The sequence below is a fragment of the Xylona heveae genome (assembly GCF_001619985.1).
Source record: "Xylona heveae TC161 unplaced genomic scaffold L228scaffold_8, whole genome shotgun sequence".
Lineage (NCBI taxonomy): Eukaryota > Fungi > Ascomycota > Xylonomycetes > Xylonales > Xylonaceae > Xylona > Xylona heveae.
Genome location: NW_017264200.1, coordinates 117,127 through 144,937, shown reverse-complemented (window position 1 = coordinate 144,937; position 27,811 = coordinate 117,127). Strand labels below are relative to the sequence as shown.

Here is a 27,811-nt window from a genome sequence, read left to right as displayed (position 1 = left end):
CCGGTAACCGAGCGGATCAGATAAGATGGACATTCTAAGCTTAACTGGAACGAGACTCGCTCATCTCAACGTGGAGACGGAAGGTCAGCGCTCGTGGGCCGGGGATCGGATCAGGGACCGAACTTGGACCTCTGGAGCTGAGATCTGATCGCATTTGCTGACCAGTTGCTTGTCTTTTGATATTTCTGTACTCTTTATTGATCCTTCAGTTTTGATTCATCTTTATGCCGCTGCAATGGAAGCTGGTGCTTCCTTGCCAAACCACAACGTACGAATCAAAAGGTGACACTTGCCTTGCCCTATCGGACAGCTCGTCATAATACCGACGCATGGCACTTTGAACGTTTCTACGCCCTTTAGATTGATATCCTCATGGGTTAAAAGCTTAGCTTTCGGCTTCAAATCTGCACTGTGGTTTAGATTGTCTGCAGACAGATTTCGAACTCCATGTCAGGGGACCGCGACATGGAGTTTCCAGGACAATGCCTCACAAATGTCCATAAGATTGTATTTATCTCCTGACCTGCTCCTTTTTGCAATCTACTTATATCTCCTTAGGATGATTGCACGTCAATCAGATATAATGTCTACGCTCTTCACGAAAATGAGTCCAATCCGTCACCAGCCTTCTCTCAGCCTCCCACACCGTACCCCGATACTGCGCGACGGGAACCCGATGGCCGAAAAGTGGCAGGTCTCAGCCAAGAGGTAGAGCTTGAGTTAAGGGCCCAGGGGAAAGTTGTCGCGAGCTCTGCTGAAGACACTGAGCTTTGGTGGTACGATATCGCTTTAAATCGGGGTTCGAATGAGACGGAAGGGTTGCTTGACAGAAACTTGCCCTCGGGGGAATATATAACGATTGGTCGGGCGAGGCTAAAGAGTAAGCTGGTTCTTATCGCTGAAGATTATTCACTGAAGATTAATGTTAACACTCTGAAGAAATTCGGGAGGATACTTTTACTTCGTCTAGCCTTGATCAATCAAAGGTACGTGTGGCCCATTCGTCCAAAGCTGCTTTGCGCGTGGGAAATAACAGCATCATAGGCTCCGCTACGGCCTGTTCCAGTATCATCTCCAGCAGCTCACCCCACCTCCTCCGACGCGTCGTCTGCCGAAGCATTTACACAATCGCGGGAACGCATCGCCACCGCATATCGGTTATTTATCACCGCAGTCATCTCAACTATTTCTTATTCGCTTGCCAAAAAGTATCGTTATATACCCGTCAATTTTCGAATTTTACTATTACCATCGTTTTCTAAACCCCTTGGGGTCTACGACACTTACAACATTTCGCCGCGATTACATCATATTACGTTGGTCTCTCTGGATGCTCGACTAACCGCTACTGGGACATTAATACTTTCCATTATTACGGATGCAAGACCAGAATTGCCCAAGTGGTATCTATTCGATCGCGATCACGTTGGAATTGAAGACAAGGATTTAATACTCGCGCCGGGAGGGAAAAGGGCAAGGTTCAGAGCAAGACCTTCTGTCAAATATCCTGCTTCACCTGCCTATGCCGAGAGTCCCGTGTCTGGGACAATTTGGAGTTCTGGCGTGCGTCAAAGAACTCGACCAAGCCTCGCATGGAGACATCATGTGCAAAGCTGGCTGTCTTGGAATGGTCTTGATATTCCAAATATAGACGAATCTGACTCCTGGATCGAAGTAGAAATAAATGCGCCGCGCGATGAGGTATCAGATAATAGTTCACAATTTGCTGGCGAAAAGACAGTGAGAATCTTTTGGCCAGCATGTTTGTGCCTTGTTATACCACAATCATCTAGTTGGCCGCAGAATTCCCTTTCCACGAAGCTGTCGATGGGCTCCAGAGAAGGCCTTGTTTCGGGGCAGGAAACAAGAAGGGCCTCTGATGTGGCGGACCCGGTTATAGCTGATCCTCTGGCGTTTGCAGAAGATTGGTATTCAAAGCGAACGGAGCGGGAAGAAATTTTTAAACAGGTTCGCGCGGCAGAAGAGGCAAAAGAGGTGGAAGCAGAGACTGCTCGACTTGCTCAGCAAGCAATAAGCAGTGATGCGCCAGTTATAACGGGTCGTACCGGAAATCATGCCGATGTGCCTTCAATTAGCGGCATCTATCCGACACCGCCAGATGGCTTGCTCTCTCATAGCAATCTTAAGCTTTCACTCGCTGAAAAGCCCACTGGCTTGTCGGTGCCAGAAGAAAATACAGTCAAAGACGATGACCTTCCAACTTCGATATCTCATGGTGGGGATAACGAGCAGACGGACGAAAACCCGCCTACAGCATCATTTGACGATACCCAAATGACCGGCATTGATAATGACATTGGTGATGATCTTTTTGGGGACATGGACGATGAAATTTTCGGTGGAAATGACGTCACCGAAGCAGATTTTAGTTTCTTTGACGAACCTGCCATGGACGGAATTGAGACGACTAATTCCGGGGGTGATATGATTCAAAGCCTGCACGAGCCCGATATGAACGCGGGACCTGATCGGCAGTTAGATTTGGCTCCCGACTTGCCCATCGATAGCACACGGAAGATTCTGGACGATGGGCATGCGACGGCCTCATCTGATATTGACCAAGATTTAGAGAAGAAGAAGAAGAAGCTTGCGCCGGACACAGATACTATCGATACCGCTATGGTAGACGAAGTCGCAGGTCCGATGAAGAGAGAGGAGACGGAGCCGCAAGCTATCTTGCCTCCACCTACTGCAGAGCTTCCATTTGAAGGGGAGGCATTATTACCAAAACACAATTCCTTCATTAGTCCTCCACTGAGCCCTTCCGATGTTGTCAAGAAGATCTTGCCGCCGGGCGAGGAAGCTCAACAAGCGCCAGAGGGGAAAGAAGCAGGTGATGGTTTTTCGCGGGATAGGGAGCACGACAACTTCCGGAAACCTAGCATCTTTGATCCGGTGAATTTCAGCCAAAACCTACATCTACACGACTACAAATATAATCTGGAGGGTCGCTTTGGGTTTGTAGCAGGCCCCAAGCGTAGTAGTGGAGCAAAGGGTGGCAAAGAGTCTCTCGTCAAGAGTTCAATTCCAAATATCGGACTGCCCAAACCCAGGCGAAAATTAACCGGTTCTTCTTCTTCTGCTGCTGCCATGGCAGGAGCCGCAGATGCCGTCAAAAGTCCCGTTGCAGTCAGTGACAAGGCGCAGAGAAAGCAGCATGGAGAAGATCACTCGGTCGAGAAACTAGAACAAGGGTTCATAGATGAATCAGACCACGATACCTCGAGCTCTTCGTCGAGCGAACAGGAATATCAGGAGTCTGAGTATGGGCTTGGTCCAAAGCGAAAACGACCTCTCGAGGATGATGGAGATGATGCGGCAACTTCGTCTTTGCAAAGGCTTGCCTTTAGCTCCGTGGCTGACGAGACCGATATCGATGAACCCCTTCCAATCACATGCAAGGCCCTTGAAGCTGATGCAAATGACTCTTCTCTGCGAGGCTACAGCATGGCTCAGCAGCTCGAGGCAACACCGTCTTCTTTATTCACGAAGAAGAATTTTATCGGTGTTGCGCAAGTATTTGCTGATCAGATCACCTGGGGGATACACAAGATCCCCATTGACGAATTATTACTCGATGACAATTATGAAGAGATTCCAGCATCGACCCTTTTGGACGAACGAGTTTCTCGAGCTCTAAGCAAAATCTGTGTGGATGCGGAGCGTTGCGATCTTGCCATGTACGCTAGTGTCCAAGATCTTCTCCCAGAAATGCCAATGATTGGGAGAGCGCACATTCGACCTAATATACGGCGAACTGTTACCGGACAGGGAGAGCCGGGTTCATCATGCTCGGTAAAGAAGAATGTATTTTCGATTCCCCCCCCGCCTGTGCGACTATTTCGGCAGGATACTCCAATTGAGCTCTTATCTTCTGCATTGCCATTCTGGGAAATATTTGGACTGGGGCCAGCCAGCGGCCCAAAGGATGTTTTGTCCTATTGTATCTTCCCTCCAGGAGACGGCATTGAAGGGGCTGTGGATACATTTCTCACGCGTTTGGGTACTGCTTATGAGAGCTGCAAGCTTGGCAGTCACGAAAAGGGCATTGAGTTTCAGGGAAATGGACCAGGACTCGTCCCTATTAGTGCCTATGATCATAAAGCCACTTCTGGGAGCGGAGGAACGAAGGACCTGGAAGTAACATGTAGAAAGTTCGGTGAGTATTGTGGACAATCAATTCGCTTTTGAGGGATTGAAGTTGACTGATAGTTACAGGTTCCTTTCTTCCAAATGCTACTGAAGATGTAGGAAATAATATCGTGATTTACATGGTCAACAATAGCCGTCATCCTAGTGCGGTACTCAATCTCTGCGCGGCTGCTTATATGCTCTTCCAGGCATACCTCCAGAGTTTGCAGGCTCAGCAGAAGAAGACCTTCAACGAACTCGTCTTGCAGATTATTCCCATGGATTTTATCGCATCACCCACGGCTCTAATTGTTCCCACCCAGACGGAGTATGCAAAAGTTGCGCTCGAAGTCTACAATCGGTGTGCCCCGAAAGCCACAAAGAATAAAAGGCTTGGCCCAACCCAGCACGCTCCTTCTATCGTCTTGGCCGACAAACCGCCCAAGGCAATTGAATTTCGACTGACTACTGAGCCGTCACCATCGCTATTAATGGAGAATACGTGCATGCACATGGCTTATTCGATTAGCAGCGATGGCCGTTGGGTATCTGCTGCTTGGACGGACAGTTTTGGAAAATATCAAACCAATGTGTCGTATTGCCTGGCTCGGCGGAAGGGCCCTGCCAGGCCCCTTTCAGAAGTTATCAGCGAAATGTGGGAAACGACATTGCAGATTGTGCAGACCAAGAGAGTAACTTGGCGGTTCATTCTTGTCAAAGATGGCCTCATGGATCGCGAAGAAATGGAGCGTAAGTACCCACTCTAGGCCTCATCGCTTATCTACTTACTGACAATAAATTCTGGTAGTATGGACCTCCCTTGCCGCACAACCGTCCCAACCTCCCTTCCATTTGACTCTGTTCGACACCGATAGCTGCCCTGACTTATTCATCCGACCTCCACCACCGGCCCCTATACCTCCTGCCTACACTTCTTCCGCCTCTTGTTTCTCTGCAGCAACTACACAGCCGACCAACATATACACGACCCCGGCATCCACGCCTCAAAACTCCATGTTATCTCCAGATCATTTTGGCAACACGGTTGGCACTCCCGCAACACCCAGCACATCAGCTGGCGCAGGTACAGCAGCATCTGATGCTCCTCCAAACGCCGCCGCCGCCGCCGCCGCCGCCTCATCAGCAACTACTGCTGTGACGGATGTTGAGCCTGACGCCACTCTGGTCGATGCCACTGATGAATCTTGGGGAGTCATGCTCTCCCACCGTCTCAACAATTCCCGCTCCCTAATCGACTACAATCCCGCCATTGCCAGCGCCTACCTTCTCCGCCGTACATCTGTGGACGAGTCTCAGCCTCTAGACGCACTTGCCATTAATCTACTTTACATTTCCCAGCCTGTCCGCGGAGGTAACGACTGCCTCATGCGCGAAATACTCTGCACATATAGAGGCCTTGGCGTTCTAGCGCGGCATAAAAGCATGTTTAAGCCCGGCGAGAAAATCTTGCCCTGGCACCTTGCCACTGCAGCAAAAGCACAGCGCGCATTGAGCTCTTTGTTGTAATGTATCCATTCCGTCTATCTATTATCTCTTTTTTTTATCGTTGAGCAGGTGTTTATTGTTCTAGCAAGTTGGATATTTTATCTTGCAGATGGGTTTCGCAACACATGGGCGCATAGCGTGTTGGTTGGGCAGGACTGTACTGCGATTTATTAGCAATTGGTTTAATTCTTCCCAGTCTCATTCTCATTCTCATTCTCGTTCTCTTGTCGTCGTCGTTGTCATGATCATTGTCACTGGCATTCGCATTGGCATTAACATTTTGATTGACATCATCGTCTCTTTCTTCATTTTCATTGTCGTCGTTCAACTGTAAAACAAAGCAATGATACCTTTTCCCGTATCTTTGAATTTTTCAACTATTTTGAGTGTCTCATCTTACTGTAACTGTAGCCCTAAGTCTATCGCATTGTAGCGTTTTAGTATCAGGTAGTAGTGCAATACATTTTTTTATTTTTTTTAATTTTGTCCCGTTATTCTATGTTGTTATTCTATGTTGGCCCCGTATCACTAGGCATCAAGAGAGAGTCTTGTAACAACGTAGGAAGTTATTAAAATTAAAATTATATTTCATTTCAAATTGTCTTATATCTCATCAACTGAATTATATTTCATTTACTCTAAAGAGTAGCTCAGTAGACTCACACAAAGTAAACGATGAGCGTGAAGACAACATGAGTTATCATCTAAAAACTAACCACCAAGTCCAACACATCAATGCAGTTCAATGACTTGCAGGGATGTTTTTTTCTTGCTTTTCGTTCTTTTCCTTTGTTTTTCTTGTGAATCTGGATATGTGTTGGAAGTCTGTTGAGTACTCAAAGACAATGGGAACTTTGGAAAAGAGTAAAGACAATTGAAAAAGTCCCGTTGCGCGCATAATCAGCGACTAATTAACGAGTAACAAACTCGAGAGAGATGCGCATTCAACCCAAGCTGTCCAAGCGAATTGCGTCGCCCATTTCATACTTGGATGATGATGATGACAACGACGACGACGACGACAACGATCTCCAAGTCACAGGTGAAACCTTATCCTTGGGCACCAGTGACTTGAGTCAAACTGGACGCGCGCGAGATGTGTTATGGCTTATCGCAGCCGGAACCAGGGAACTAGGAGAAAACGACGAACAGCAAGTCGAAGTCTGATTCCAAAGCAGGACCGCGGGAAGGTGGCTACTGCTCAGAAGGGGGAGACAACCCAGCGCGCGTAAGGCTAAGTTACGCAAAGCCGAAAGTCTTAAGGTCTCTGTGTATATGAGAGTTGCTTTCCCGCCCCCTCCCTCCTGGCGGATGTGATGACTGTGGTGATATAGTAAAACCATCAAGTCAAGCCATCACAAGACACAATGACAAGACCAAAGCGCAAGTGACTAAGGCGAGGTAGATAAAATTTCCAGACTGCGAAATCCGCCAAGTCTGCAAAATCTGAGACATCGGACAGCGACAGCGACAACGGCCTGATTCAGCGATAATACCGCGGCTGCTCGTCGTAGTAGCCCTTATACCGCTCCCTGCGCTCAGCGAGGTCGCGTCTGTACAGCGATCCACGGCGCGGCTCGTCGCGCTTGTCCGCATAGTAGACCGTCTCGCGCTTCGAGGGAGAAGAGCGATTATACGTCTCCATGACAGTCGGGATGCTGTTGCTGCTGCTCGTGGTCGCCGTTGAACGTCGCGACTGGGAGATGTATGGCGATTTGACTTCCGGCACTTGAGCGTATGTGACTTTGACTTGAGACGCTGATGAGGAAACAGCGGGGGATCTGGCGGGGGACCGCGAAGCCGACGCCGAAACACCAGTAGCGCCAACAGTGGTGGCAGAGCGCCGCGGCGGGGGTCTGGGCGCAACGTAGTATGTCTGATCGTAGCTCGTCACGGCAGGGGCAGTCTTGGGAGAGCGCCGGAGTCGCAGGCCGTCCGACATGGCTTGCAGGAGCTCGCGCACGACTTCGCAGTCGGACGGGATCTCGACCTGCACGGGCTGGTTGCCGTCCTCGCGGTCGGTGGTCGAGTAGGCCTGGCCGGCCTTGGAGTACATGTATTCGGCAATGTCAATGGCGTATGCGTGGCCGCGCTCGCACAGGGACTTGCCGCGGCGGAAGGTGTCGTAGGGGTATGCGCACTGGGTGCATCGGCGGGCGTGCAGCTCGAAGTTCTTGATGGCGGCGCGCTCCTCGGCCGTGGCGGGCCGGGTGTAGTTGAGCACGGGGTCGAAGCCGACCTGGCGCTGGATATACGGCATTGTGGATGTTGTGAGAGCGGGGCTGCGAGGAGGTTCAGGTAGAACCTCGACCTCGACCTCGGATGACGGGGATGATTTGGCTCGACGGAATGTAGGCCGGGGAAAGTAGTGGTAGGCGCGAGTAGTTATTGTTCGAAAGGAAGACACCGTGGTCGTTGTGTTGTAGTTTGTTTCTTGTTGATAGTGTGTTTTATTTTTTTTTATGTGCTGGAGCTTTGGTGTATAGCAGAGAAGATGCAGGACGCAAGTGTAGAGCGCAAATTAAATGTTGGAAACGTGAGGGTATATTGCGTAATGTGTTCAGAAGATGTATGTATTGTAATGATAATAGAAAGAATCAGACGAAAAGAAAAAAAGAAGCAAGCAGAGAGTTTATATGTTTGTATGCATATAGAGCGTGGAGTTGGTGCCTAGCACGAGCCTGGAGTCATAGGCGTCCAAGCCCGCCCCAATCAGGTAAAGCCAAACTAAGAATAACGGCAGAAGGGGTCACCCACCCCCATCCAACCCACTGGGGTCCCCTGGGCGGGCGGTGAAGGGCAAAAGAGAGCTACCCACGGTACAAAAAAAACTACGAGTACAAAGCCAAGCGTCAACAAGGGAAAGAGTTGTCTCGACAGGACATGGACCATACCTTTTTTCTGTCCACCGTCGTCTGCAATTGCGAGACTTCTGGTCCGGTCATTGGTTGAGCGTGTGTGCGCCGAGGGAGATCCTGGATAGGTCAACGGGCGCAGCGACGTAATGACAGGCTCTCGTCTACCACCGCCTTCACCTTCTGGGCGGGTGATGATGCAGAAATTCCCAGGGTAGCCGTTCCCTTACCATCGGACCCGGATCGAGGCGACAAGCATAGGGCCGCATGATGCTCGAAATCGCGGGACGCGGGAATCCTAGCGCACGCGCGAAGTGGGAACATGAGCGATGGTTCCCGTTCCTTTCTGACTTAGTAAGCCTCTGTACTCGAGGCATTGACCAGTCATTCTGCCGCCTGCTGTATCTATTGTAGTACTTTGTACATTGAGTCAAATCAGTGGTGGCTGACTTTGTCGGGATGAACAGTGGGCGGTGCTGGCGAAAGAACGGGCGTGATTCGACGAAATTACTGGCCCCCTCGTGCCCTCCTACCCATCAACGCTATCCCATGGTGGCGCTCGCCCTCAAAGCGGTGAATTGATTTTGCCCGTGATCATACCTCTGACCTTTTCCAAAAACGATCATTTAGGGGCCGTGGCTGTCCCTGACAGCACCGCCTCAGCCACCCAGAAGAAGCAGTAGAATGATGGAACGCCGTAGTACATGCTGATATTATTGTACCGCAGCGATACCGTGTACACAACAAGCCTCCCCCAAAGTCCGCTAATTTGTGCTCCGCCTTCCCAAGGCTGAAATGACGAAAGGCTCCTGGACGCATGTTCAGACAAGCAAATTATGATGTCGATGATGATGATAATACCACGATCCAAAAATTGCATTCATTGTCGCGCATTCTTTCAAAACGGATCTATTGTGCGGCACAGTGTTTCGATTCCTCAAGGCGTCTTCTCACACAATTCCTGTTTGATCTCGCGCTGATCGCTCTTCCGCGGCCCCGACCCGGCTCCTGAGACAAAAGGTCGAGGGTCTTCCTCCCCCGTCGCGTCTCACCAGTCTCCGTTGCTATCATTGTCACTGTCACCCCTGCAAACTTCTGATACTGCCGCTTCTCTCAAAACAATCGCAATCCGACCTTCTATTATTGTTGAAACTTTCATAGGATATTCTTGGCTTTGTTTGGAGTGTAAAAAAGGCGCAGTTGATTAATTGCTCGCGCAAGCGCTTTGTCATGATGTCTCACAAATATGATTGTTCCGAGGATTTCGAATGAAAATAGCTAGGGGATTGAGAGCATTATACCAACTGCGGCTGTCTCATCAAAGGCGACGAACAGCATGATCGCTTGGCTATGCTCAGTGAGATGATTCGGCTCTCAATACCAAAAACTCGAAACAAATGCCGTGCAGTACATGTCATTTCTCAGTTGCGCCTTTGTCCAGTCTTTGACTTCCTCTTCTCAGTAACATCTGAAGAATCTCGGCTACTATGTGCCTGACGTTAAAATGTTCGCTGCCAAGCCGATCAAAAATCAAAACACTCTCGTCGCTCAGACATCCTGGATACTAAGATGCCGAATCTGCTTAGCAAGCAAAACTCATATCGGGACTCGTGATCTTTGAAGTCAAATTTTTCGCCTCCGGCCCCCAAAATTTCATAAGTATAGCCTGTAGGCAGAGATATATTAGCAGATTCACTAAGGGTATACGGTCCTCAATTAATACCGTAATCCCTTGTACCTTTACCCGATTCTTCTTGGTCTGGTCTGACTGTCGACCTTCTCTTGGCCTTACTATACCCCGATCGAAGAGAGCATTTTGGAGGGCCCATCAGGCAACCAGATAATGATACACGGCCAAGATCGGGTGGCGATGGGCGTCACGGCAATCCAGACTGCCGGGAGTGTTGGAACAACAAAGGTAGAGCCAGACGCGATTGAAGTCTTTAGGAACGTCACTTGGCGTACCTCTGTATTATTCAACCGTACTGAAGTGTCTATGTGGGAGCACAAAACTGCATAGCCGTTCCCTGAAGTTGACCCGTCCCATGCCGTGGTCTCAGCTGCTCTCATCCCCCCTTCTATGAGAAATTTTCAAGTTACCTTACCGTTCTACTGCAGCTTCTTTCCTCTCGATCTAGGGCCCGGCCAAGCCGTTATTCAAGATGCTTTGTCATTGCACCGACCCCACGTTCTGCCGGGAGTGCTTCCGTAGCGCAAAAAAAAAATTTCATGCTCAAACTAAAAGACAGACAAAGGCGCTTTGTTTCTTCTGCCTGTTAAGCCGCGTCCTAGTCTCCCTCAGTAGCACAAACTATGGAAGACTCTTGCCAGCTGAATCTGTTGTCAACGGATTCGTCCCTTGCTCTGACGTTGATACAGTACAGGACATGGTCGCTCCCTGTTTCCTGTCCCGTTGGAATCAATCATACCTGCATAGCCGATATGTTGTACATTTTGCATGCGGCGACATGACCCGACATGGATAGCATAGCTGCAACTTCTAAGCGTATAGTACTTCATAAGTGTCCCATGTCGAGCTCAGGACCCATGTGTTTCCTTGCTGCCTTACCACCCACATTCTCTGAACTTTCGCCACGACGCGTTCATCGTCATCGGTGGGGGTTCGGTCGGAAGTTATCTGCTGGCAGCAAGGGAGAAGAGGGTCCCTCGGACAGAGTAAAACACTGGCATTACAGGCATACGCGTCCATATTTTGCCATGTTTTGAAAGACTTCTTGCCTTTCTCTCAGAATTCAGCTCTTCACGACATATTGTAATATTCCTTCCAGTAAACTTAGCCAGTGAGAAATATCATTATTCATGAAATAGAACTATCTGTAGAGGCACAAGACAAGTAGAATGAACGTTAACGATAGAGCTCCTGTTCGGCTGTTAGTCACTTCAAGCTTGAGCTCCAGAATGTGCACATGCCCAAATTCTTACCCTGCGTACCTTATCAAGGTTCCCAGCCAATTATGGCACGATTTGACATTGCCCATTTAACCTCAACCAAGCGCTTACCCTGCAATGCTCACTATCTGCTACTGGCCAATCAGGTTCCCCTATCATCAACCACACTGCTTAGTCATCCCACGGAGCAACCCTTTCAAACTTCCGAGCACCAGATCCCGCAAGGACATTGGTGATTTGAGTCGATTGAGTGCAACGCATCCTCTTTTCGCCGCGAGCGCAAAGCACCCAAGATGGCGAAGAAAGGTAGGCTTGTTCTTTTAAAAATGCGCTATCCCTTTCCTTGAACCTTTGGATACTTGGAAATCAGCATATTATGCCCTCTCATTCTCAATGGCGGAAGAGAAGCTAATGAGTCCCCCCTCTACAAATAGGCAAATCTCATACTATTGCGGTGCGGCTGCTCTCCATGGCCAAGACCGGATACTACCTTACGTTGCGCCGCGCCAGACAGCATCGTCCGCTGAGTATGCTGAAGTATGATCCTGTCGGTACGTGTGATATTTCTTATTACTGTCTTTCTTTATGGGTTACGGATACATCGAAGTGGGAAAGGACAGGTGTAAGGGAGATGTTTGAATAGGAAGAGGGGGAGAAACGGAGATCAAAAGGGAAAAGACGGATAAAGTGGTTTAGGAAATCAGATCAAGCACAGGGAAGAACGCCGCATACGTGGACACAGATTGTGCGGCGGGAACAATCAGTATTATCAGGATGCGAGAGTTATACGGAATACGGGGCATGAAAGCCGACGGCAGTGATCCATCACTGGAAGAAAGGGTGAAAAGGAGTACAAATTGGGCAAGACAGTCAAACTAATACTTGTCTCTACGCAGTGCGGAAGAAGGTCTTGTTTCTCGAGCAAAAGCGCGGCGGAAAATAAGTTTTCGAATGTCGATATATTTATACGTTGCAGAAACGAACGGAGACCGGATTGATTCAAGGTCGCCAGGCCGTATATAAATTCGAAAAAACGACAGCTGAAAAAGTCGGACGTATTCAAGCGCGAGCATTGGGCATTTCGCATGTATCATAGACGGAGTTTTTATCACTGGATGGCATCCAAAGAGGTTTTTGTTCGCAAATTCGGTTTACAGAAGGAGATGCTGCGCTAGACTCATCTCTGTTCAATTTAAGGGATTTTTACATACTCGCTTGAAAATGTTGAAGCACTGAATACACGGACTTTTGGTGTGCGAAATACTTCATTGCGATATCACTAAATTGAGCTAAACTACGTGCCATTGACAAGCAATTCTAGAGAGCCAACATTTGCTAATTTGGGAGAAATTATCAGTATTGATGCCAAGATTGAAACGAAATATGAAAAGAGAAACCATTTCGACGTGCTAAATCTTAGTACCATAGTCCCAGTTTCATGTTGAGATGAGAAATACGAGAAAGAGGCGAAAATTTGTCAATTACCAATTCAACAAATGCAAGTAAGAGCTAATGCTTTCTCTTGCCGCCGTACATCTTCCCACCTCTGCCTCTGTTTGGCTGACGCCGATTGTTGGAAGCTGCAACTCCTGATGCCACTACATTTGAGTCCCAGTGGCTCAATTGCGACTGGGCTCGCGGGTCCTTTGGCTTGCCTCTAGTAGACTGAGGGGTACCACGTGGATGAGGACTGCCTCGATTCCGTTTCGGAGTGGATATAGCCTCTGGCTCATTTTCTGCTGGCCGTTTTCGCCCGCCATTCTGACTTTTGTTCATGGGTTTCCTCTGGTTCGCGGATATTGGACTAACGGCTGCAGGATTGGGGGTAGTCGGTTTCGCGGCTTTACCAGAGCTTGACCAGGCTTCAGGGTTGTCACGCTTGAAGTCGGATAACGTTGACAACGTCCTCTGCCGGTAGCACTCTCTCAAGTCTTTAGATGCGATGGAATCTTCCGCAGCCTCCTCATTTTCTTCCAATTCAGTATGGTCATCATTGCCGAGATCTTGTATATTCAGATCCTTTCTCCTATTCGACCGCGTAACTGGCGTGGGCGTGTCGGCGCAAATGGAAGGCTCGTTGCCGGCATCAGAGGAGGGCGGGCTTGTTAAAGGAGTGGAGTGTGTATCTTTTCTAAATTCTTCGAAACTTCTAATATGATATCTCTGTGGTTCGTCCCGTAGAATGGAACCTGGTTCGAGCCCTGGAATGTGAGGGTCGATCGCACAACTCGGACTGACCCGTTTGTTGATAGACTCGACTTGAGCTCCTTGAAAAGGAGTCTGATCGTCCTTGCGGTCCTGATAACCAAGGTCGTACCCTGCGTTCTTGTTACCTGGATTAGCTTCCCCAAATTTTCCAGGGCTCCCACGTATGTTGTGTACTTGGGCGGATTTCCTGGGGGTTTTGCTTCCAGACCCGCAAGGACTATTATTCCTTACGATCTGACCGAGAAGACCGGGCATAAGATCCTGAGAACTTTCCACAAGAGACTTTTCTCGGGCTGTAAAGAGGTTTTCTTGCTTACGCCCGGAGGGAATCTCCATTTGCTCAGTAGCACTAGCCGGCACATCCTTTTTATTCGCATCAGAGAACAGTTTTTGATACGGGATCTCTCGTTGCGGCGTTTTATGCATTGCTGGATTCTGATTTGGAATTGGACTTTTGCCTTTTTTGGTTGCTTCCACTTCGGCAGGGTTTTGTATAAGCTGGCCTGATGAAGAGATGTTGAGTTGATGTTGCATTTGGTTCATCGTTTGCTTTAACTGAACAATCTATAGGAAGAAAAGTAATTTTAGTTGCATTCATTCTCCAGTCCAGGTAAATTTTCGACTTTACCTCTTTGATTTTACTGCCCATTTCTGCTTCCAAAGAAGCCACTTTCCCGCTCTACGAATCCGTCAGCAACATCAATTTCCATTGCCTCTAAATCATGAAAACGAACCTTATCCTGATTGACAGACTTTTCCTTTTTGATCTCCTCCTCCAAAAGGCTTATTCTCCTATTAAGATCGTTCCTTGCAGATTCCAGTCCATGTACTTTGTTTTCGTGCTCGATAGCCAGCTTTTCTTTGTAAATTCTTGCGTGTTCTTCCATTGTCTTTTTATGTCCGTTGAACTTGGTCTCATGCTAATTCAGGTCAGCTGTGTGATAGACCATACCGAGCTCCTCGAATATCTTACTCCATCCCGCTCCCGTTCGAGGTTATCAATTTTCAAGTGTGCTTCGTTCAATTCATCCTAGCGATATATAAGAACGGAGATTCCGCAATTAGGGTTGGCTCAACCACTATTACCTGAGAAATCTGGTAGAGCCGCTTTAATGAGCGCATCTCTTCAATCTTTATTTCTTCCTGTTGAATGCGGAATTCTAGCATTTCCTGTGCCTTGGCAACTTCGCCCTGCAGTAAGTCATGTTTTTGTCGTGCTTCGTCAAGCTCGGCCTTGATGCGCTCTGCTTCCTCGCTCTCGGATTTTAGGACGCTAATATCATGATTCAACCTCCCGGTTCTATCTGAGATTAATAACGGAACATAACAATGATAAATAATCCAGTTAAGATCGTAACCAACCTTTTCTCGAAAAGTGACTCGGCATGGCTCAAATGCTCACGCAAGTCTACGACCTCTCGCTCTTTTGCGGCTAGTCTTTCTTCAATAATAGCCTTTTGCTCGCGAAGGTCTGTGGTTTCCTGGACCAGTCTGCTCTCAGTCTGCTTTTGGTATTTTAAGCTTTGGATGTCATCTTTCATGAGAGACGCGTGATCTTGTTGATCCTGTCGGATATCTGTTTGATGCTCAAGTAAAGTCTGGAAATTGTCTTTCATACTATCATTGGCAGTCAGCGGAGAGAATATGGATATGAACGGAATTGGCCGGAATGTGGTACTCACTCGCCGGATACGCATGAGACGCTTGCGTTAACCTGCTCGATTGCCTTCCGACTTTCTTCCTTTGTGTCATCAAGATGTTGCAGTAAGCTGAAACACTCCTCGAGCTTCTCTCCATAAAAGTCATTCAGTCCCTTCTCCTGTACTTCTTGTCTTATCTCGCCCAGCTTCGCCAATATGTTGATGTTTCCCATGTCGAGCATGCCGACTAGATCTTTATACAGATCCATATTCTGCTTGTTTCTCTTCTCTAGGTCAAGATTCTGATCTCGCGCTTCTGCAAGACGGCCAACGCTGTCCTCGAGCTGCTGTTGCTGCAGATTAATTTGTTGCTGGAGATTGTCAATATGACAGCGGGCCTCGGTCAAGGATCGGACATATATCTCCCATCCACGAGCTCGGAAAGTTTCCCATAGTCCAGCTGACTGCTTAATTGCTTGCAAATCTCCAGCGTAATCCTCTTTTGCTCCCTCCATCTCGAGACATAGTCGCTGAATATCATTACCTTCGTTGCGGAGAGAATCGCGATCGCTTGCTAGACCTTTTAGAAATTTCTCCAGCTGCGAGATTCGTTCTCGATAGTTGCTCAGGATAGTGGAAGATTTGTTCACCTCATTCCGGTACTCGTCCTTTTCACGTCGTGCCTTGTCAAGTTCAAATTGGAAATGTCCACATTCCTGTTGAGTGCTCAAAAGCTCAGCTTTGAGCTTCTCCTGTATTGCAACGGCCTCTTGCTTCTCAGAGTCTCTTTGTTTTGAGTATAAACCCAACAGAGTATCTGAGTCAAGAGACCGGCGCTGGTTAACGGCTTCACTGGCAGCATTTGGAGAGCGCCTAGCCTCCGGCCGGCGGGGTGAAGTTTTGACTGAAGCTAACAGAGGTCGGACTTTTGTCTCTGTAACGGTCTCTTCTTGTTTTAGCTCGATCGGGCGCTTGATTGAAGGAGCGAGTCTTGAAGGAACCTGAGACCTCTCGGATTTCCGGGGAACTTTGATAGGTGACTCGTTCAAAATCTGCACTTCATCGTCATCCTCGTCGGCATCGACGTCAATCACAATCGTCTCTTTTGCCAAAGGTTTCAATTGTGTGTTTCGTGTACGGGCTCTGGTGGAGCGTTGCTGAGATTGGCTTTATGCATCGTCAGCGCATTCATCTTTTCGATCTCTAATGGTTTGACCGCAGACAAAACCTACCCTCGACCTTGATAGCCATCGTTAATGGTTCCTTCCCGCATATTGGCATTCTCTCGGAGAAGAGGCCTCTGATAAGAAGGCGTGGCATATTCAGAGTTCCCAGCTGGCAAATAACTCGTCATCATCTGCCCGGATAGTCTAGCCGCCTGTGCATGATTTGCATCAAGTGATACATCATTGCTAGGCTCAGATTTGAAACCCGGTTTATGAGGCTTTGCAGCCAGCGTCTGCTTCAAATTACCTGGGTTTCGGAATGCGTTATTTGGGATACTCTCTTCTGTATTATTCAGAAAGTCGGGTCGGGAGAAATAGTTAGGGGTCTCCATCCTTTAGATTAGCTTCAGAATTCCTTTCATAAAGTCTGAAGCTGGATTGTTTTCCTGCCGATAAGGGAAGAAGCAACTTGATGGGCAGAGAACCGAGAAGAACCTCTAAAAGTGAGTGATACAATGTGATGACTGGTAAGGTGGAGTTGGTGTACGTCTGCAAGATGGTTGCCGCGGCGAGTGAACAGGTGAAACAGAAACAATGAGGGCTGTGAAATGAAGGCAGGTGAACAGAAGTTTCTGAGTTTACATCATAATGCTACGAAATAACAGACACAAGAGAAGGTGGTATTCTGCCATTACTTTCTTGAGCAAAGACACTTTGCAAACAGTTTAGCACAAAAGAAACGCTCAGAACAAACAGCATCTTCGCGTGGATTCTGCACTTGAACAATGAACAAGTTAAAGATCAATTCGCTGTGAAACTGTACAGTGCTTCATTGGAGATCGAACCTTGTGGCTTTGATAGATGACTGGAAATCAACAAAGTTCGTAAATGTAATAGGCAATCATGAGGAGGTAAGCTTTACAGCAGTTAAGCTCATCGCAGGGGAAGGAATAGAGCCGTCAAGAGCCTTCGTAATTATTTCGTCTTGAACTACTACCATACTGTGGAATAAATGGAAAACTCACGCCATCAGGTTGACTGAGAAGGGAAATAGGCAGTTGCGTAACCAATAGAGAGGCCAAAAGAGGTCATGCAGATAGAGCGAATATATCGATGAGGATAAGACTGTAACTATGTGATTTCCTCAAGCATAATTTTCGAGCGAGGCTTCTCTAGGACGAATTATCGCACGAGATGGCTCTCTTTCTCGAATTCATTTGCCGTTTCTGGCTAAAACGAAAAGAATGGCGATGATAATTTGAGGCTCATTCAGACGGTGATAGTGAAAGGTGGCTGCAGTCAGTCATATATAAACGCTGAGGTTGATCGCTTGTCATGATTGGACTGGGGTGTCTTGGGTGGCTGCGGCGAAGCGCCCACGCCATGCGCACATCACAGAATAAAGACCCAATCACTCCCATTTCCCCTTAATTTACAATCATTTGCCAATATTTATCATTGGGAGGATTCCAAGCCTTATCAAACTTGTGATGTTGTTGAGTATCACAGCTCAAGCCTTTTCTGTGACTAGTTGTGACGTGAAACAGCCATGAGAAATTGGTTCTGTGGCCTCTTATTATATGAAGATGCTTCCCCTTTTTTACACCATGTTCTTGAGATACGTTTCGCATCTTCCAATTCTTGAAAATCTTCTCCAACTGTTTCTAAGAAGAGTCAAAATATCATTCTGGTTTTCATCCAAATCTTCCATTCTCTATTTGTCGTCATGAAGCGGTCAATCTTGTTTTCGTTGCTATATTTGCTATGCTCTCCATTGCTTGTCTATGGACAGTCCGAAGCACAGCCCACAGATCCGACTGATGCAGGCGCCGCTGGTCCTTCAGCGACGGGTGGGAAAATCTCACTTGGAGCCGAAATCGCCATCATCGTCATCATTGGCGTTGTCGCGGCAATCGGTAGTAAGTTTAGGCTCCCAAGCGCTGCCGACAGCTCTCTGCTGACAGAACGCTAGTCGGATCATCCATTCTATTTTACATGGCCAAGAAGCGGCAATGGGAAATTCGAAAGAGCATCCGAAGATCGGCTCGACGCCTGACGGGCAACTTCAATTCCAAAAAGGCACAGCGCTCTTCAAGGCATCAACCCGGAGTCAGCCGGCTGGCAGATGACAAGCAAGCTCGGAAGCCTAGAGACTTGGAGAAGGGCACGGTCACCACGATCACGAGCACTTTTGACATGGAGCCGCCGACGCCCAAACCTAAGGCCTGGCATGAGGCCATTGCCAGCCTCGGAAGGAAGACAGGAAGATGATGACATTTTAAAGGTTCGACAAGTAAAGGAGAGGCGCAAGAGCGGGCGTTCAGGAGAATATAGAAGAGTGCATGATGTGCTGCCAGTCAAAAGCATGGATCATGAACAGATCATCTTGCGGGAGATGTCAGACTGAATAGTGCAAACAACAGGCGCGTGGAGTTGCGGAAAAGATTTCCGATGGCTTTCATTCAATAATAACTTAATGCAAAAATTACATGTACTTTCTAAGAAATGTTTCCAAGACAATGCAATTCATCAAAGCAATGTGCAGCTGATGTCAACATAATTGTGCATCGGAAGAAACATGAAAAGATGACAGCCTGACAGCAGCCTATAACCCCGCAATTCGGCAACGGCAGCGGGAAAGAGTTGTGTCGGGTAAAATCGCATCAGAACCAACAAGCCTCAACGGCCAGCGCAGCATGACAAGCATCACTTGGAATGTTGCATGAAGTCTAAATGAGAAGATTTCGGCGAGGACAGTGAAGGGAAACAGAGATGCAGGCAGGCGGGGAGGCAATGGAGGGAAGCAGATTTGCGGGGAAGCTTAAAAGATATAAATTGTGGGGTGATTCTGTCGTTGTCGCTACGTCGGTACATTGTTTCCTTTGCTATTTACGCGGAAACAAAAGTATCTCATTCCATCCCTCTTCTACCTTTCACTCGATCTAGATGTGAGAAATCACGCCAGAGCTGCGTCTTCAAGATCCCTTTTCTACGCTTCTGGCGGCACGCGCGATGAGCATTGTTCGCTGCTCCCGTCTCTTACCAGACGAAAGAGCAGGTTGACCCTGCATCTAGCAATCCTTGCGCTCCAAATGATTAGGTTCGCAGCGATCCCTACCATTATGCATCTTCCAACTCTAGTAACGAATGAGAAACTGTGGGGGACGCACAATAGCAGGGAATATCGCGACGAGAAAAAAAATAAAAAATAAAAAATAAGTGAAAAATATTCCTGAATGTTCTTATCTGTCCAATTTGACTCATATCTCCAAGAAGGTCTCTGAATCAGATGGTGTTCCGGCCTATCTAACTTCCATCGATTTGTTTCCCGCGAAAAACTCGCGGAAAAATTAGCCAAGAAGCATTCCACGACTTCATCTGTCAAATGTGTTACATGATGGATTCTGATCCCATTACGTGTCCGTACAGTTATCGATGCATTGTGCCCGGTCAATCATACTTCAAAATGCTTAACGTGTTATTTTGTGCCGAAATGCCGTGCCACCATATTCATTACAAAAAGGTTACCTCTAGAGGTAACTTGTGGGTCGAACAATTGGAGAGTGGATCATGGCCAAGATGGGACCATTGTAATAGTTGCGCACGACCACGAGAAGAAAAGGAGAGGAAAGGAAGCATAGAAAAGGACACTTAAGAGGAAAAGTGTTTGCCACGGATGGGTTTTCAAGGGTCAGAAGGGAACATCACCAGCATTAATGTTTACTTGTCATGTTGTTGTCGGGCAGAGACAGAGGCGTGTCGAGATTGATAATGTCTGATAATATCACTCATCATTGATGCTACAGTGGGTCTTTTTATCTGATATGCGACAGAGCTGCTAGAGAGGAACTAAGCTATCTCTTGCTGACTAGGAAGAGAAAGGAGTTGCCCCGAGCCATCTGAAATGATCGGCTCAGGGCTACCGGAATAGCGTAAGAGTCATCATCATTATCACCATCATCATCAACTCTTGAGGTTAATTATCCGAGAGCTCTTCCCTGCTCACCCACAGCTTCCCACCGCTCTAAAACCTCCACGTTACCTTCTTTTTCCTCTTCTTCATCACTTCTTCTCTTTCTTATCCCGACAGACGCGTCGTCGAGCACCTTAATAATCCTCCAAAAAGTCAATTCGTGTCATTTTGTCTTGCCTCCCAAGGAGTGCAACTGCGCAGAGTTTGGGGGCCGGCATCAAATTGATTTTCGCCCACGCCCTGTTCCGGCCAGATGGTCATCCGCCCGTCTCCACGAAGCCTAACCGGCCCTCGAGGTCGTCTCAGCTTGACCAATTCCTGTTCCCGCCCATGCATCCCTCGATCCGCCAAAGCGACATGGCGCTGCTATAGTGATGGTGCACAATCGTCAGAGAGTCTCGTGGCCGCCCACATTGCTGAGACGCCCTTCCCCGTGTCCTCAGCATATGGAAGTGCGGCCCGCGCATCCACCTGCGTGCCTGTAGTGGCGGCACCTGCAGCATCAGCTCCGCACCCTGTTATGCATGCTCGCCGCATTTACTCCGCCGGGGTTCCCTGGGCCTTGAACCTCCGAGGTATGCATTAGACAATGATCGTTGGAACTAGGGTTTCTTTTCTTCCCCCGCAGCATCAACTGGCCACACCAGAGCGCCCTGTTGACAGACAATGGCGAGATTTGGCGTGCTACCAAAATTGGAGAAATGCTCTCTTCGCGGCGTCTATAAATTGTCACGGGCCCAGACGCTGATAGCTTTGATTCCCTCAGATTTCAGAACTCCTACGTCTAAAACTACCCTTGGCCGTCGAAATATGTCTTCTACCCCGCGGCTACACACGCTGAACAAAAACAACATCAACCAGTATGTGGTGAACGCCAAGTATGCGGTCCGAGGAGAGCTTCCTTCTCGCGCCGAAAAATACCGCCAGCAGCTTGCCAAAGGATATCCTCCGACGCCTCCTGAGGAGATGCTTCCCTTTCATGAAGTCATCTTTGCAAACATTGGCAACCCTCAACACCTCGATCAGAAGCCCATTACCTTCTTCCGTCAAGTGCTGAGTCTGCTGGAACATCCTGAACTGCTCAAGCATGAGGATGTCCTCGTCAACCAGCTTGGATATAAGATTGATGTCATCGATCGTGCTCGGTGGCTGCTGCACGAGGTGACGAGTGTCGGCGCATACAGCCAGAGCGCTGGTGTCGGTAGAATACGGGAGAGCATTGCCAGGTTCATCGAGAGTGAGTACACCTGCGAAGGATTCTGTAATCTCCACAACGGTGAAGAAGCACATCAAACTAACTCGTACTTTTCTCATCAGAGCGTGATGGCTACCCAGCTGATCCCCAGTCCATATACTTGTCCGCCGGTGCCTCGGCCGGTGTGATGACGGTCCTTCAGGTCCTCTGCGCAAGCCCTAAGACCGGCGTCCTTGTCCCCATCCCTCAGTACCCTCTCTATACTGCTACTCTTGCGCTGCTCAACGCACAATGTGTGCCCTATTACCTCGAAGAGAGCCACGAGTGGGCAACCGACCACGACGCCATTGGCAAGGCGCTCCAGGACGCCAAGGCACAGGGCACCGACGTACGCGCCATTGTTGTCATCAACCCGGGCAACCCTACGGGCCAAAGTCTCTCGGCGCACGACGTTGAAAGCGTGCTCGAGCTTGCCGCCGAGAACAACATCGTCGTCATCGCGGATGAAGTATACCAGACCAACGTCTTCCAGGGCGAGTTCCACTCGTTCAAGAAGACGCTGCGAGAGCTGCAGAAGAAGCAACCCGGCAAGTTTGACAAGGTCGAGCTTGTTTCCCTGCACAGTACATCCAAGGGCATGGTTGGCGAATGCGGCCACCGTGGCGGCTACTTTGAGCTTATCAACTTTGACCCGGAAGTGGTTGCTGAAGTTTACAAGCTTGTCAGCATCAGCTTGTGCCCGCCCGTCGTTGGCCAATGCCTGGTCGAGCTGATGGTCAATCCTCCCCAGGAGGGCGACCCCAGCTACCCGCTGTATAAGAAGGAGTACGACGGCATTTTCAACGGTCTCCATGAGCGCGCGACCGCGCTGCACAAGGCTTTTACCGAAATGGAAGGTGTCGAATGCAACCCGCCTCAGGTATGTTTTCTCCCCCTCCTCCTCGTCTCCTTTATCCCGTATTCCTCTATGCATCAATGCCAATGCTAATGTCGTTTCTTCCACAGGGCGCCATGTACTTGTTCCCCACGATCCATCTCCCTCCCAAGGCAGTGGAGCAGGCGAAGAAGGAGGGCCGCGCACCCGACGAATTCTATGCGTTCCGTCTTCTCGACGCCACTGGAGTCTGCGTCATCCCCGGCTCCGGCTTTGGCCAGAAACCAAACACGTTGCATTTCCGAACCACTTTCCTTGCGCCCGGAACCGACTGGGTCAATCGCATCACCAAGTTCCATAAGGAGTTTATGGACGAATTCAGAAGCTGATCTCTTCTTCTACTTTCCCGTTCCATGAACACTTTTCTTTTATCTTCATCGGTGTTGTGTATCGTCTCTCACGTTGTACTTTTCTCTGACCACTAGGTCATCCGCACGCTTCCTGCATGGTATAGCGTAGCCTTTTCTTTTTCTTTTTTTCTTTTTTTCTTTTATATTCTGTCTCCTTCTTTCAACTTTTTATCACCGCCCTGGCGTTTTCGTGTGGTTTTGTGTATATCTCCTTTGATTGGCTCTGGGTAGCTCGGCCCTTGATGTAAAATGTCAGTGTATCGTACGGTCATATGGATCACCATCATCTTTTTCTTTCTCTCTCTTTCTTTTCCTGCTAGTATAGTCTAGTACATCCAATGCAATTCGCGGTGTATGGTATGGTAGATAGGACATTTATAAGTCAATTATATATTTCTTTTCTTAATTTCTCTTTTCTCCATCTGCCTTTTCTCTAATCTCTCTTTTCTCCATTTCGTACTATACGTCATGATGCCCGTATCATTGCTGTGAGAAAGTCAACGTGATAAGTACCTTGTATCCTGAAATGACATATCTCTCGAAGACTTATATTTCCACTCTTTTCTTTGATTTCTTTTCTTTCCCTTTTTCTCTCTCTTCCCTTCTTCCTCTTTACGTCTCTTTTTCTTTTCCCTTTTTCTTTTCTATTATTATTTAGTTATTCATTTATTCATTTCTTGTTTGAATGGAAGGGGAGCGGGAAAATAAACATAAAATATATGTGTTATTTGACATAATTGTCCTCGAGCAGTCATCTACATCTACAACTACACCTACAACTACAACTACAAGATACATCATACATCATACAGTCGAGACTCGGGACTCACTCTGATCAAAATGTGGATAAAATCAGAATATATAATTTCGCAGAACAAAGTCAGATTGTACGCTTCGTTGTCAATGTGAATAGAATGAAATTTGAAAACGGCAAAGGAGAAAGTATATCGTATTCAAAAGGGTAACCACTTCCCTCCAAGATAGAATAAAAACCGGAAGGAAAAGAGAGAGAGAAAGTAGAAAAGGAGAAAGAAAAAGAAGAGGAAAGAAAAAAAAAAGAGAGAAAGGAAGAAGAAAAAGATGAAAAGGTTTTGCTTGATTTAGCAAAGAGGAAAGAAGAACACAGCGTCAATAGAAGAACCGAAAGCTGAACCCGTAAGAAGAGTGAAAGATACACGATTCTGAAGATAATAAGGGGGAAAGATAAAATAGCTTCAAAAGAAAGCTAGAAAACAACATTAAAAAAGAAATAAACGAAGGAAAAGAGAAGGGGGGGGGGGGGGGAAGAAGAAAAATAGTAATAAATAAAGTCAACAGAATTACGCCGTCTTCTTCCACGTGGCATACGCGCCAATCAAACTGCTAATCGTACCGGCGATACCCACAATGCCGTCGTCGAGATTGACGTATCCGATTGCGGACGCGGGAATGGTCAAGTCGCAGACGTCCGAGACAAGCTGGGTTGTTGTGGCGGAGCGTTCGCTGGAGGTGATATGACTGTTAGTACGAGACAAGACGTGGACGAGAATTGAACGATGAAATTAAAATGAAGAATGAAGGACGAAGAGGACACGGGAAGGAAGAAGGAAGATAGGAAGTAAAAAAAAAAGGACATACCGCTCGAGTTTCTTCACTTCAACGACGCCCTCGCCGTCCTTCTTGTCTATCGACGCGGTCCGCTTGCGAATCTGCACAAGCGTATACAGTCCTGCGACGGTGTTGAATAGCAGGCCTACCAGCCATGCTCGGTAGGCTTCCTTTTGGAGTCTCTTCGCGGCAGGCGTGGGACGAATGCCAGCGGCATCGAGCTGTATCACTGCGTTAGTTGCTTGAATCGTAGAGGCAATTATAGATAGAATGGCCACCGGATTGCGCTAATTAAAGGGAAGTGCAAGGAAAAGACAAAAGAGTAATGGACGTACATATGTAAGGATATCCAAGCTGAGATAGACTGCATATCCCAGTTGCCGCCCCACGGCGCAGTACTTGAGCACGGGATCCATCGACTTGCTATCGGCCGCTTGCGCCGCGGCCTTGAAGTGCTCCACGTTCTTGCCCACGCGCATCACCTTGCGCGAGAGTCCAAACTGCTTCTTGATCGCGTCAAAGGGCGCTATTGACGCCTTGGAGGCGTTGGTGCGTAGCAGATACCATGCTAGGAAACGGGAAAAGTACTGGAGTGTTCGAAGCACCTTGTCGCGGCCGACTGGACAATGAGACGGGATACGTTAGCAATCATTTTTGGAGTGGAGGTTCAATGACCAATGCAGAATAGATCCAGATGACTTGAAGTGATATCGTAACTGAAAAAAACCAAGTGTATCGCATGGAAGAGCTTACTGGTTGTCGCGACATAGCGAAGATAATGAGCCACCGTGGGGTGGTAGATGACTGCGTCGGCGACCATGATTGCGAGAGATCTTGAGGTGTCGGCAGGGTACGGTTTAATTCTTTCAAAGGATGAGTGGGTTGGTTTCTGCTTTCTCAGATACAATATGAAATGTTTTCGATTCCGTGTGGCAAGTACTCCGTAGATAATTGCTTGATCGTGTGCAATAGCTCTCTGGTGTTGTCAGGTAAGTGAACCCGAGCTTATCCGTTAGATTTCCCCCCCAGAATTCAGTTAAACCCGTCAATCTCCCTCGGCTCATCGGACTTCTCCGCCTGTTTGTCCTTCATATGAACAACCGAGGCTTTAACTCTCTGTTACTACGGAGGATAATACTACGGTCACCCAAAAGAAGAATTATCACGTCTCGACGGGAAAAGATGGATTTTACTTGAACTGATTGGTTTCTTGCAATGGTAAACTCATTCATAAAGCTATGGAATGACTATATAGCTATGCTGGATAAAAGCATTGGCATTTCACAGCACAATATTATCTGAATCCCAAGCTTTGAAGCATCCATTTTTGACAGACAATAGCAAGCCATTGATAATACACAGTCATGATTTGATGCACCGTTTCAGACATCACCTTGTCTGCAATGTTTCAAAATGCCGTCCCAGACTAAAACGCCAATCCCTAACATCGTATACTATCCACTATACCTTGTAAAAGCAAAAAGCATGATAGAAGCCTGCTTTTATCAGTACCGTAGACAAGTCTGCAAGTTCAAAATGAATCACTCACCGGCTGCTTCCATTTCCTCGTCAGAGACTAGCAACGGACCCCGGCCTCGTCCCCTAACTCCCATGCGTTCACTGAGAGGTCCAAGGATAGGATCATCCTTTTCGTCATTCCATATATCCAGGAATGGCTTGCGGTATTGCAGCTCTAAATTGTAGTCATCCGCAATCCTGACGTGACTGGTCAGTTACTCTGAACCCTACAGCTACAGCAGTGGAAATATCATCACTCACGCTCGGAATGCTTCCCAGGGAACAACGTATTCAGGAACTTCCTCGACTGCTTCCTGCATAAAGTAGCTATACCTCCAGCCAAATGGCGGCCTAAAGGTGCCATCGTCAGGCGTCTTGCCGGGAAACCTCACCCGGTAGATACTGTTACCCCACTCGAGTCCCTCTTCAACCTCTCCTTCTTCTGGCTTATCTTCAGCAGCGCCGTCTTGACCATCGGAGGATGCGCCTTGGCCGCCGCCCGACCCGTTCGGTTCTTCCTTCGCCTTGCGCTTGTGGTATTCAATTGCCTTGGCGCTATGCACGTCTGAATTGGGTATCACACCCAAGAAGCGTCCGCCCTTTTTCAGGCATCCAGCAACGTTCCGTAGCATCCCACGAGCCTTTTCTTCGTTTTCGAATGCATAGTGCATACAGAACATCATCGACACCACATCGAAGCCACCGCCTCCCCAACGCGCGTTCATTGCCCCCCCTGCGGGACCACTGTTGGGGTCAATTCCAACCTCTTGGATTATGGGGATATCCCCAAGCCACTCTCCAAACGCATCTTTGACGAAAAATTCAGCCGGAAGGACTCGCTGAGGCCTTCCACCTCGGAATCCACCCCGTCCTCCCCTTCCGCCACGCCCACCGCCAGAAACCATTTGCGCATATCTCTCTCGTGCTTGCTCGATAGAAATCTCAGCAGGATCCACTCCAACGTATAGATCAACGCGTTGGGGAGCTTGCTGCCATTTGCCAAGATCGCCTCCCTTGCCGCAACCAACATCGAGGACAATTATGCCTCTATCCCCGTGCATGCCACCGCCCTCGAGTCCCTCCGCCCATGATGAATTGCCGGCACCGCCAGGCGTATAGTCCTCGTTTGGTGAGAACTTTTGGATGATCGTACTCTTCACCCAATTGTTGAAACTTCGAAGTCCCTTGATTCTGCTGTCCGTTTTCCGCCAGTCTCGGCCTCGCTCCGGGACTGCATTGTAATGTTGCCTTACGACATCGTGCACTCCTCTGGTCGCAGCTGCCACCTCTGCTTCCCGCAACTTTTCCTGTTCACGCTGCACCTGTCTCTGCCTGACAGCTTCTTTCTCCGCTGCATTGATGCGAGATGCACCTCCCGGGCGCTTTAACTTCCGCGGAGGTGATCGCGGTGGAGGCGTTGGAGTGCGTCGGGCAGATCGAGGTGAGTGTGACCTCCGCGAGGGTGGTGTTGGAGAGCGTCTGCGCTTTCTCGCGTTCGGGTCTGGTGAGCGACGTGAAGGGCGCGGCGAGCGCGAATCGGAGCCATGATCCTGCCTCTTGCGAGCAAAACGCGGCAAATTCGCTGTAGTCATTGGTATAGGAGATGCGTAGTCACTTGAGCGCTCCTTTCTCGGAGGAGCGGCGGCTGGTGCTTCATCCTTTTGAGGATTTTCACCCGTCGGGGCATCATCCGAAGGCGTGAATGTATCTCGTGCAGAATCGTACATGACTAACTCCGCCGAGATATGATTGAGCTATTCAAATCAGGATATCGAATTCTTTTTCGTAAAATTTCAGATATTGTTGCTCTTGACTGT

The 27,811-nt window shown here is 48.3% G+C and overlaps 9 protein-coding genes across 9 annotated transcripts; 4 read left to right on the top strand and 5 right to left on the bottom strand.

Annotated features, from left to right (window-relative positions):
• Positions 1 to 113: 113 nt before the first annotated feature.
• L228DRAFT_262096 (hypothetical protein) lies at positions 114 to 6,110 on the top strand. Its single transcript, XM_018334386.1, has 6 exons — positions 114 to 507; positions 559 to 880; positions 940 to 986; positions 1,045 to 4,180; positions 4,240 to 4,902; positions 4,961 to 6,110. Exons 1-6 carry the CDS (start codon positions 448 to 450, stop codon positions 5,677 to 5,679), a joined length of 4,947 nt encoding a protein of 1,648 aa, XP_018186583.1. The 5' UTR covers positions 114 to 447; the 3' UTR covers positions 5,680 to 6,110.
• Positions 6,111 to 7,141: 1,031 nt separating this feature from the next.
• L228DRAFT_239916 (hypothetical protein) lies at positions 7,142 to 7,918 on the bottom strand (the record flags this gene model as incomplete). The annotated part of the gene is made up of 1 exon (XM_018331190.1): positions 7,142 to 7,918. One exon carries the CDS (start codon positions 7,916 to 7,918, stop codon positions 7,142 to 7,144), a length of 777 nt encoding a protein of 258 aa, XP_018186582.1.
• Positions 7,919 to 11,671: 3,753 nt separating this feature from the next.
• Positions 11,672 to 12,770, top strand: L228DRAFT_248775 (hypothetical protein). Its single transcript, XM_018332929.1, has 3 exons — positions 11,672 to 11,729; positions 11,858 to 11,974; positions 12,320 to 12,770. Exons 1-3 carry the CDS (start codon positions 11,717 to 11,719, stop codon positions 12,364 to 12,366), a joined length of 177 nt encoding a protein of 58 aa, XP_018186581.1. The 5' UTR covers positions 11,672 to 11,716; the 3' UTR covers positions 12,367 to 12,770.
• L228DRAFT_165084 (hypothetical protein) lies at positions 12,722 to 14,676 on the bottom strand. Its single transcript, XM_018329417.1, has 4 exons — positions 14,605 to 14,676; positions 14,366 to 14,551; positions 14,260 to 14,310; positions 12,722 to 14,195 (listed from the first exon to the last, which is right to left on the bottom strand). Exons 2-4 carry the CDS (start codon positions 14,516 to 14,518, stop codon positions 12,933 to 12,935), a joined length of 1,467 nt encoding a protein of 488 aa, XP_018186580.1. The 5' UTR covers positions 14,519 to 14,551; positions 14,605 to 14,676; the 3' UTR covers positions 12,722 to 12,932.
• Positions 14,214 to 17,317, bottom strand: L228DRAFT_165066 (hypothetical protein). Its single transcript, XM_018329416.1, has 5 exons — positions 16,504 to 17,317; positions 15,314 to 16,438; positions 14,994 to 15,248; positions 14,718 to 14,931; positions 14,214 to 14,661 (listed from the first exon to the last, which is right to left on the bottom strand). Exons 1-5 carry the CDS (start codon positions 16,827 to 16,829, stop codon positions 14,557 to 14,559), a joined length of 2,025 nt encoding a protein of 674 aa, XP_018186579.1. The 5' UTR covers positions 16,830 to 17,317; the 3' UTR covers positions 14,214 to 14,556.
• A 592-nt stretch (positions 17,318 to 17,909) lies between these two features.
• Positions 17,910 to 18,871, top strand: L228DRAFT_248773 (hypothetical protein). Its single transcript, XM_018332928.1, has 2 exons — positions 17,910 to 18,356; positions 18,409 to 18,871. Exons 1-2 carry the CDS (start codon positions 18,222 to 18,224, stop codon positions 18,706 to 18,708), a joined length of 435 nt encoding a protein of 144 aa, XP_018186578.1. The 5' UTR covers positions 17,910 to 18,221; the 3' UTR covers positions 18,709 to 18,871.
• A 1,593-nt stretch (positions 18,872 to 20,464) lies between these two features.
• On the top strand, positions 20,465 to 23,301 carry L228DRAFT_248769 (alanine aminotransferas-like protein). The gene is made up of 4 exons (XM_018332927.1): positions 20,465 to 20,985; positions 21,177 to 21,647; positions 21,728 to 22,524; positions 22,611 to 23,301. Exons 1-4 carry the CDS (start codon positions 20,664 to 20,666, stop codon positions 22,866 to 22,868), a joined length of 1,848 nt encoding a protein of 615 aa, XP_018186577.1. The 5' UTR covers positions 20,465 to 20,663; the 3' UTR covers positions 22,869 to 23,301.
• An 860-nt stretch (positions 23,302 to 24,161) lies between these two features.
• L228DRAFT_284103 (peroxisomal biogenesis factor 11) lies at positions 24,162 to 25,466 on the bottom strand. The gene is made up of 4 exons (XM_018336192.1): positions 25,230 to 25,466; positions 24,812 to 25,095; positions 24,507 to 24,697; positions 24,162 to 24,371 (listed from the first exon to the last, which is right to left on the bottom strand). Exons 1-4 carry the CDS (start codon positions 25,294 to 25,296, stop codon positions 24,209 to 24,211), a joined length of 705 nt encoding a protein of 234 aa, XP_018186576.1. The 5' UTR covers positions 25,297 to 25,466; the 3' UTR covers positions 24,162 to 24,208.
• A 292-nt stretch (positions 25,467 to 25,758) lies between these two features.
• L228DRAFT_284102 (guanine-N(7)-methyltransferase) lies at positions 25,759 to 27,798 on the bottom strand. The gene is made up of 3 exons (XM_018336191.1): positions 26,256 to 27,798; positions 26,026 to 26,192; positions 25,759 to 25,972 (listed from the first exon to the last, which is right to left on the bottom strand). Exons 1-3 carry the CDS (start codon positions 27,719 to 27,721, stop codon positions 25,938 to 25,940), a joined length of 1,668 nt encoding a protein of 555 aa, XP_018186575.1. The 5' UTR covers positions 27,722 to 27,798; the 3' UTR covers positions 25,759 to 25,937.
• Between the last annotated feature and the right edge of the window lie 13 nt (positions 27,799 to 27,811).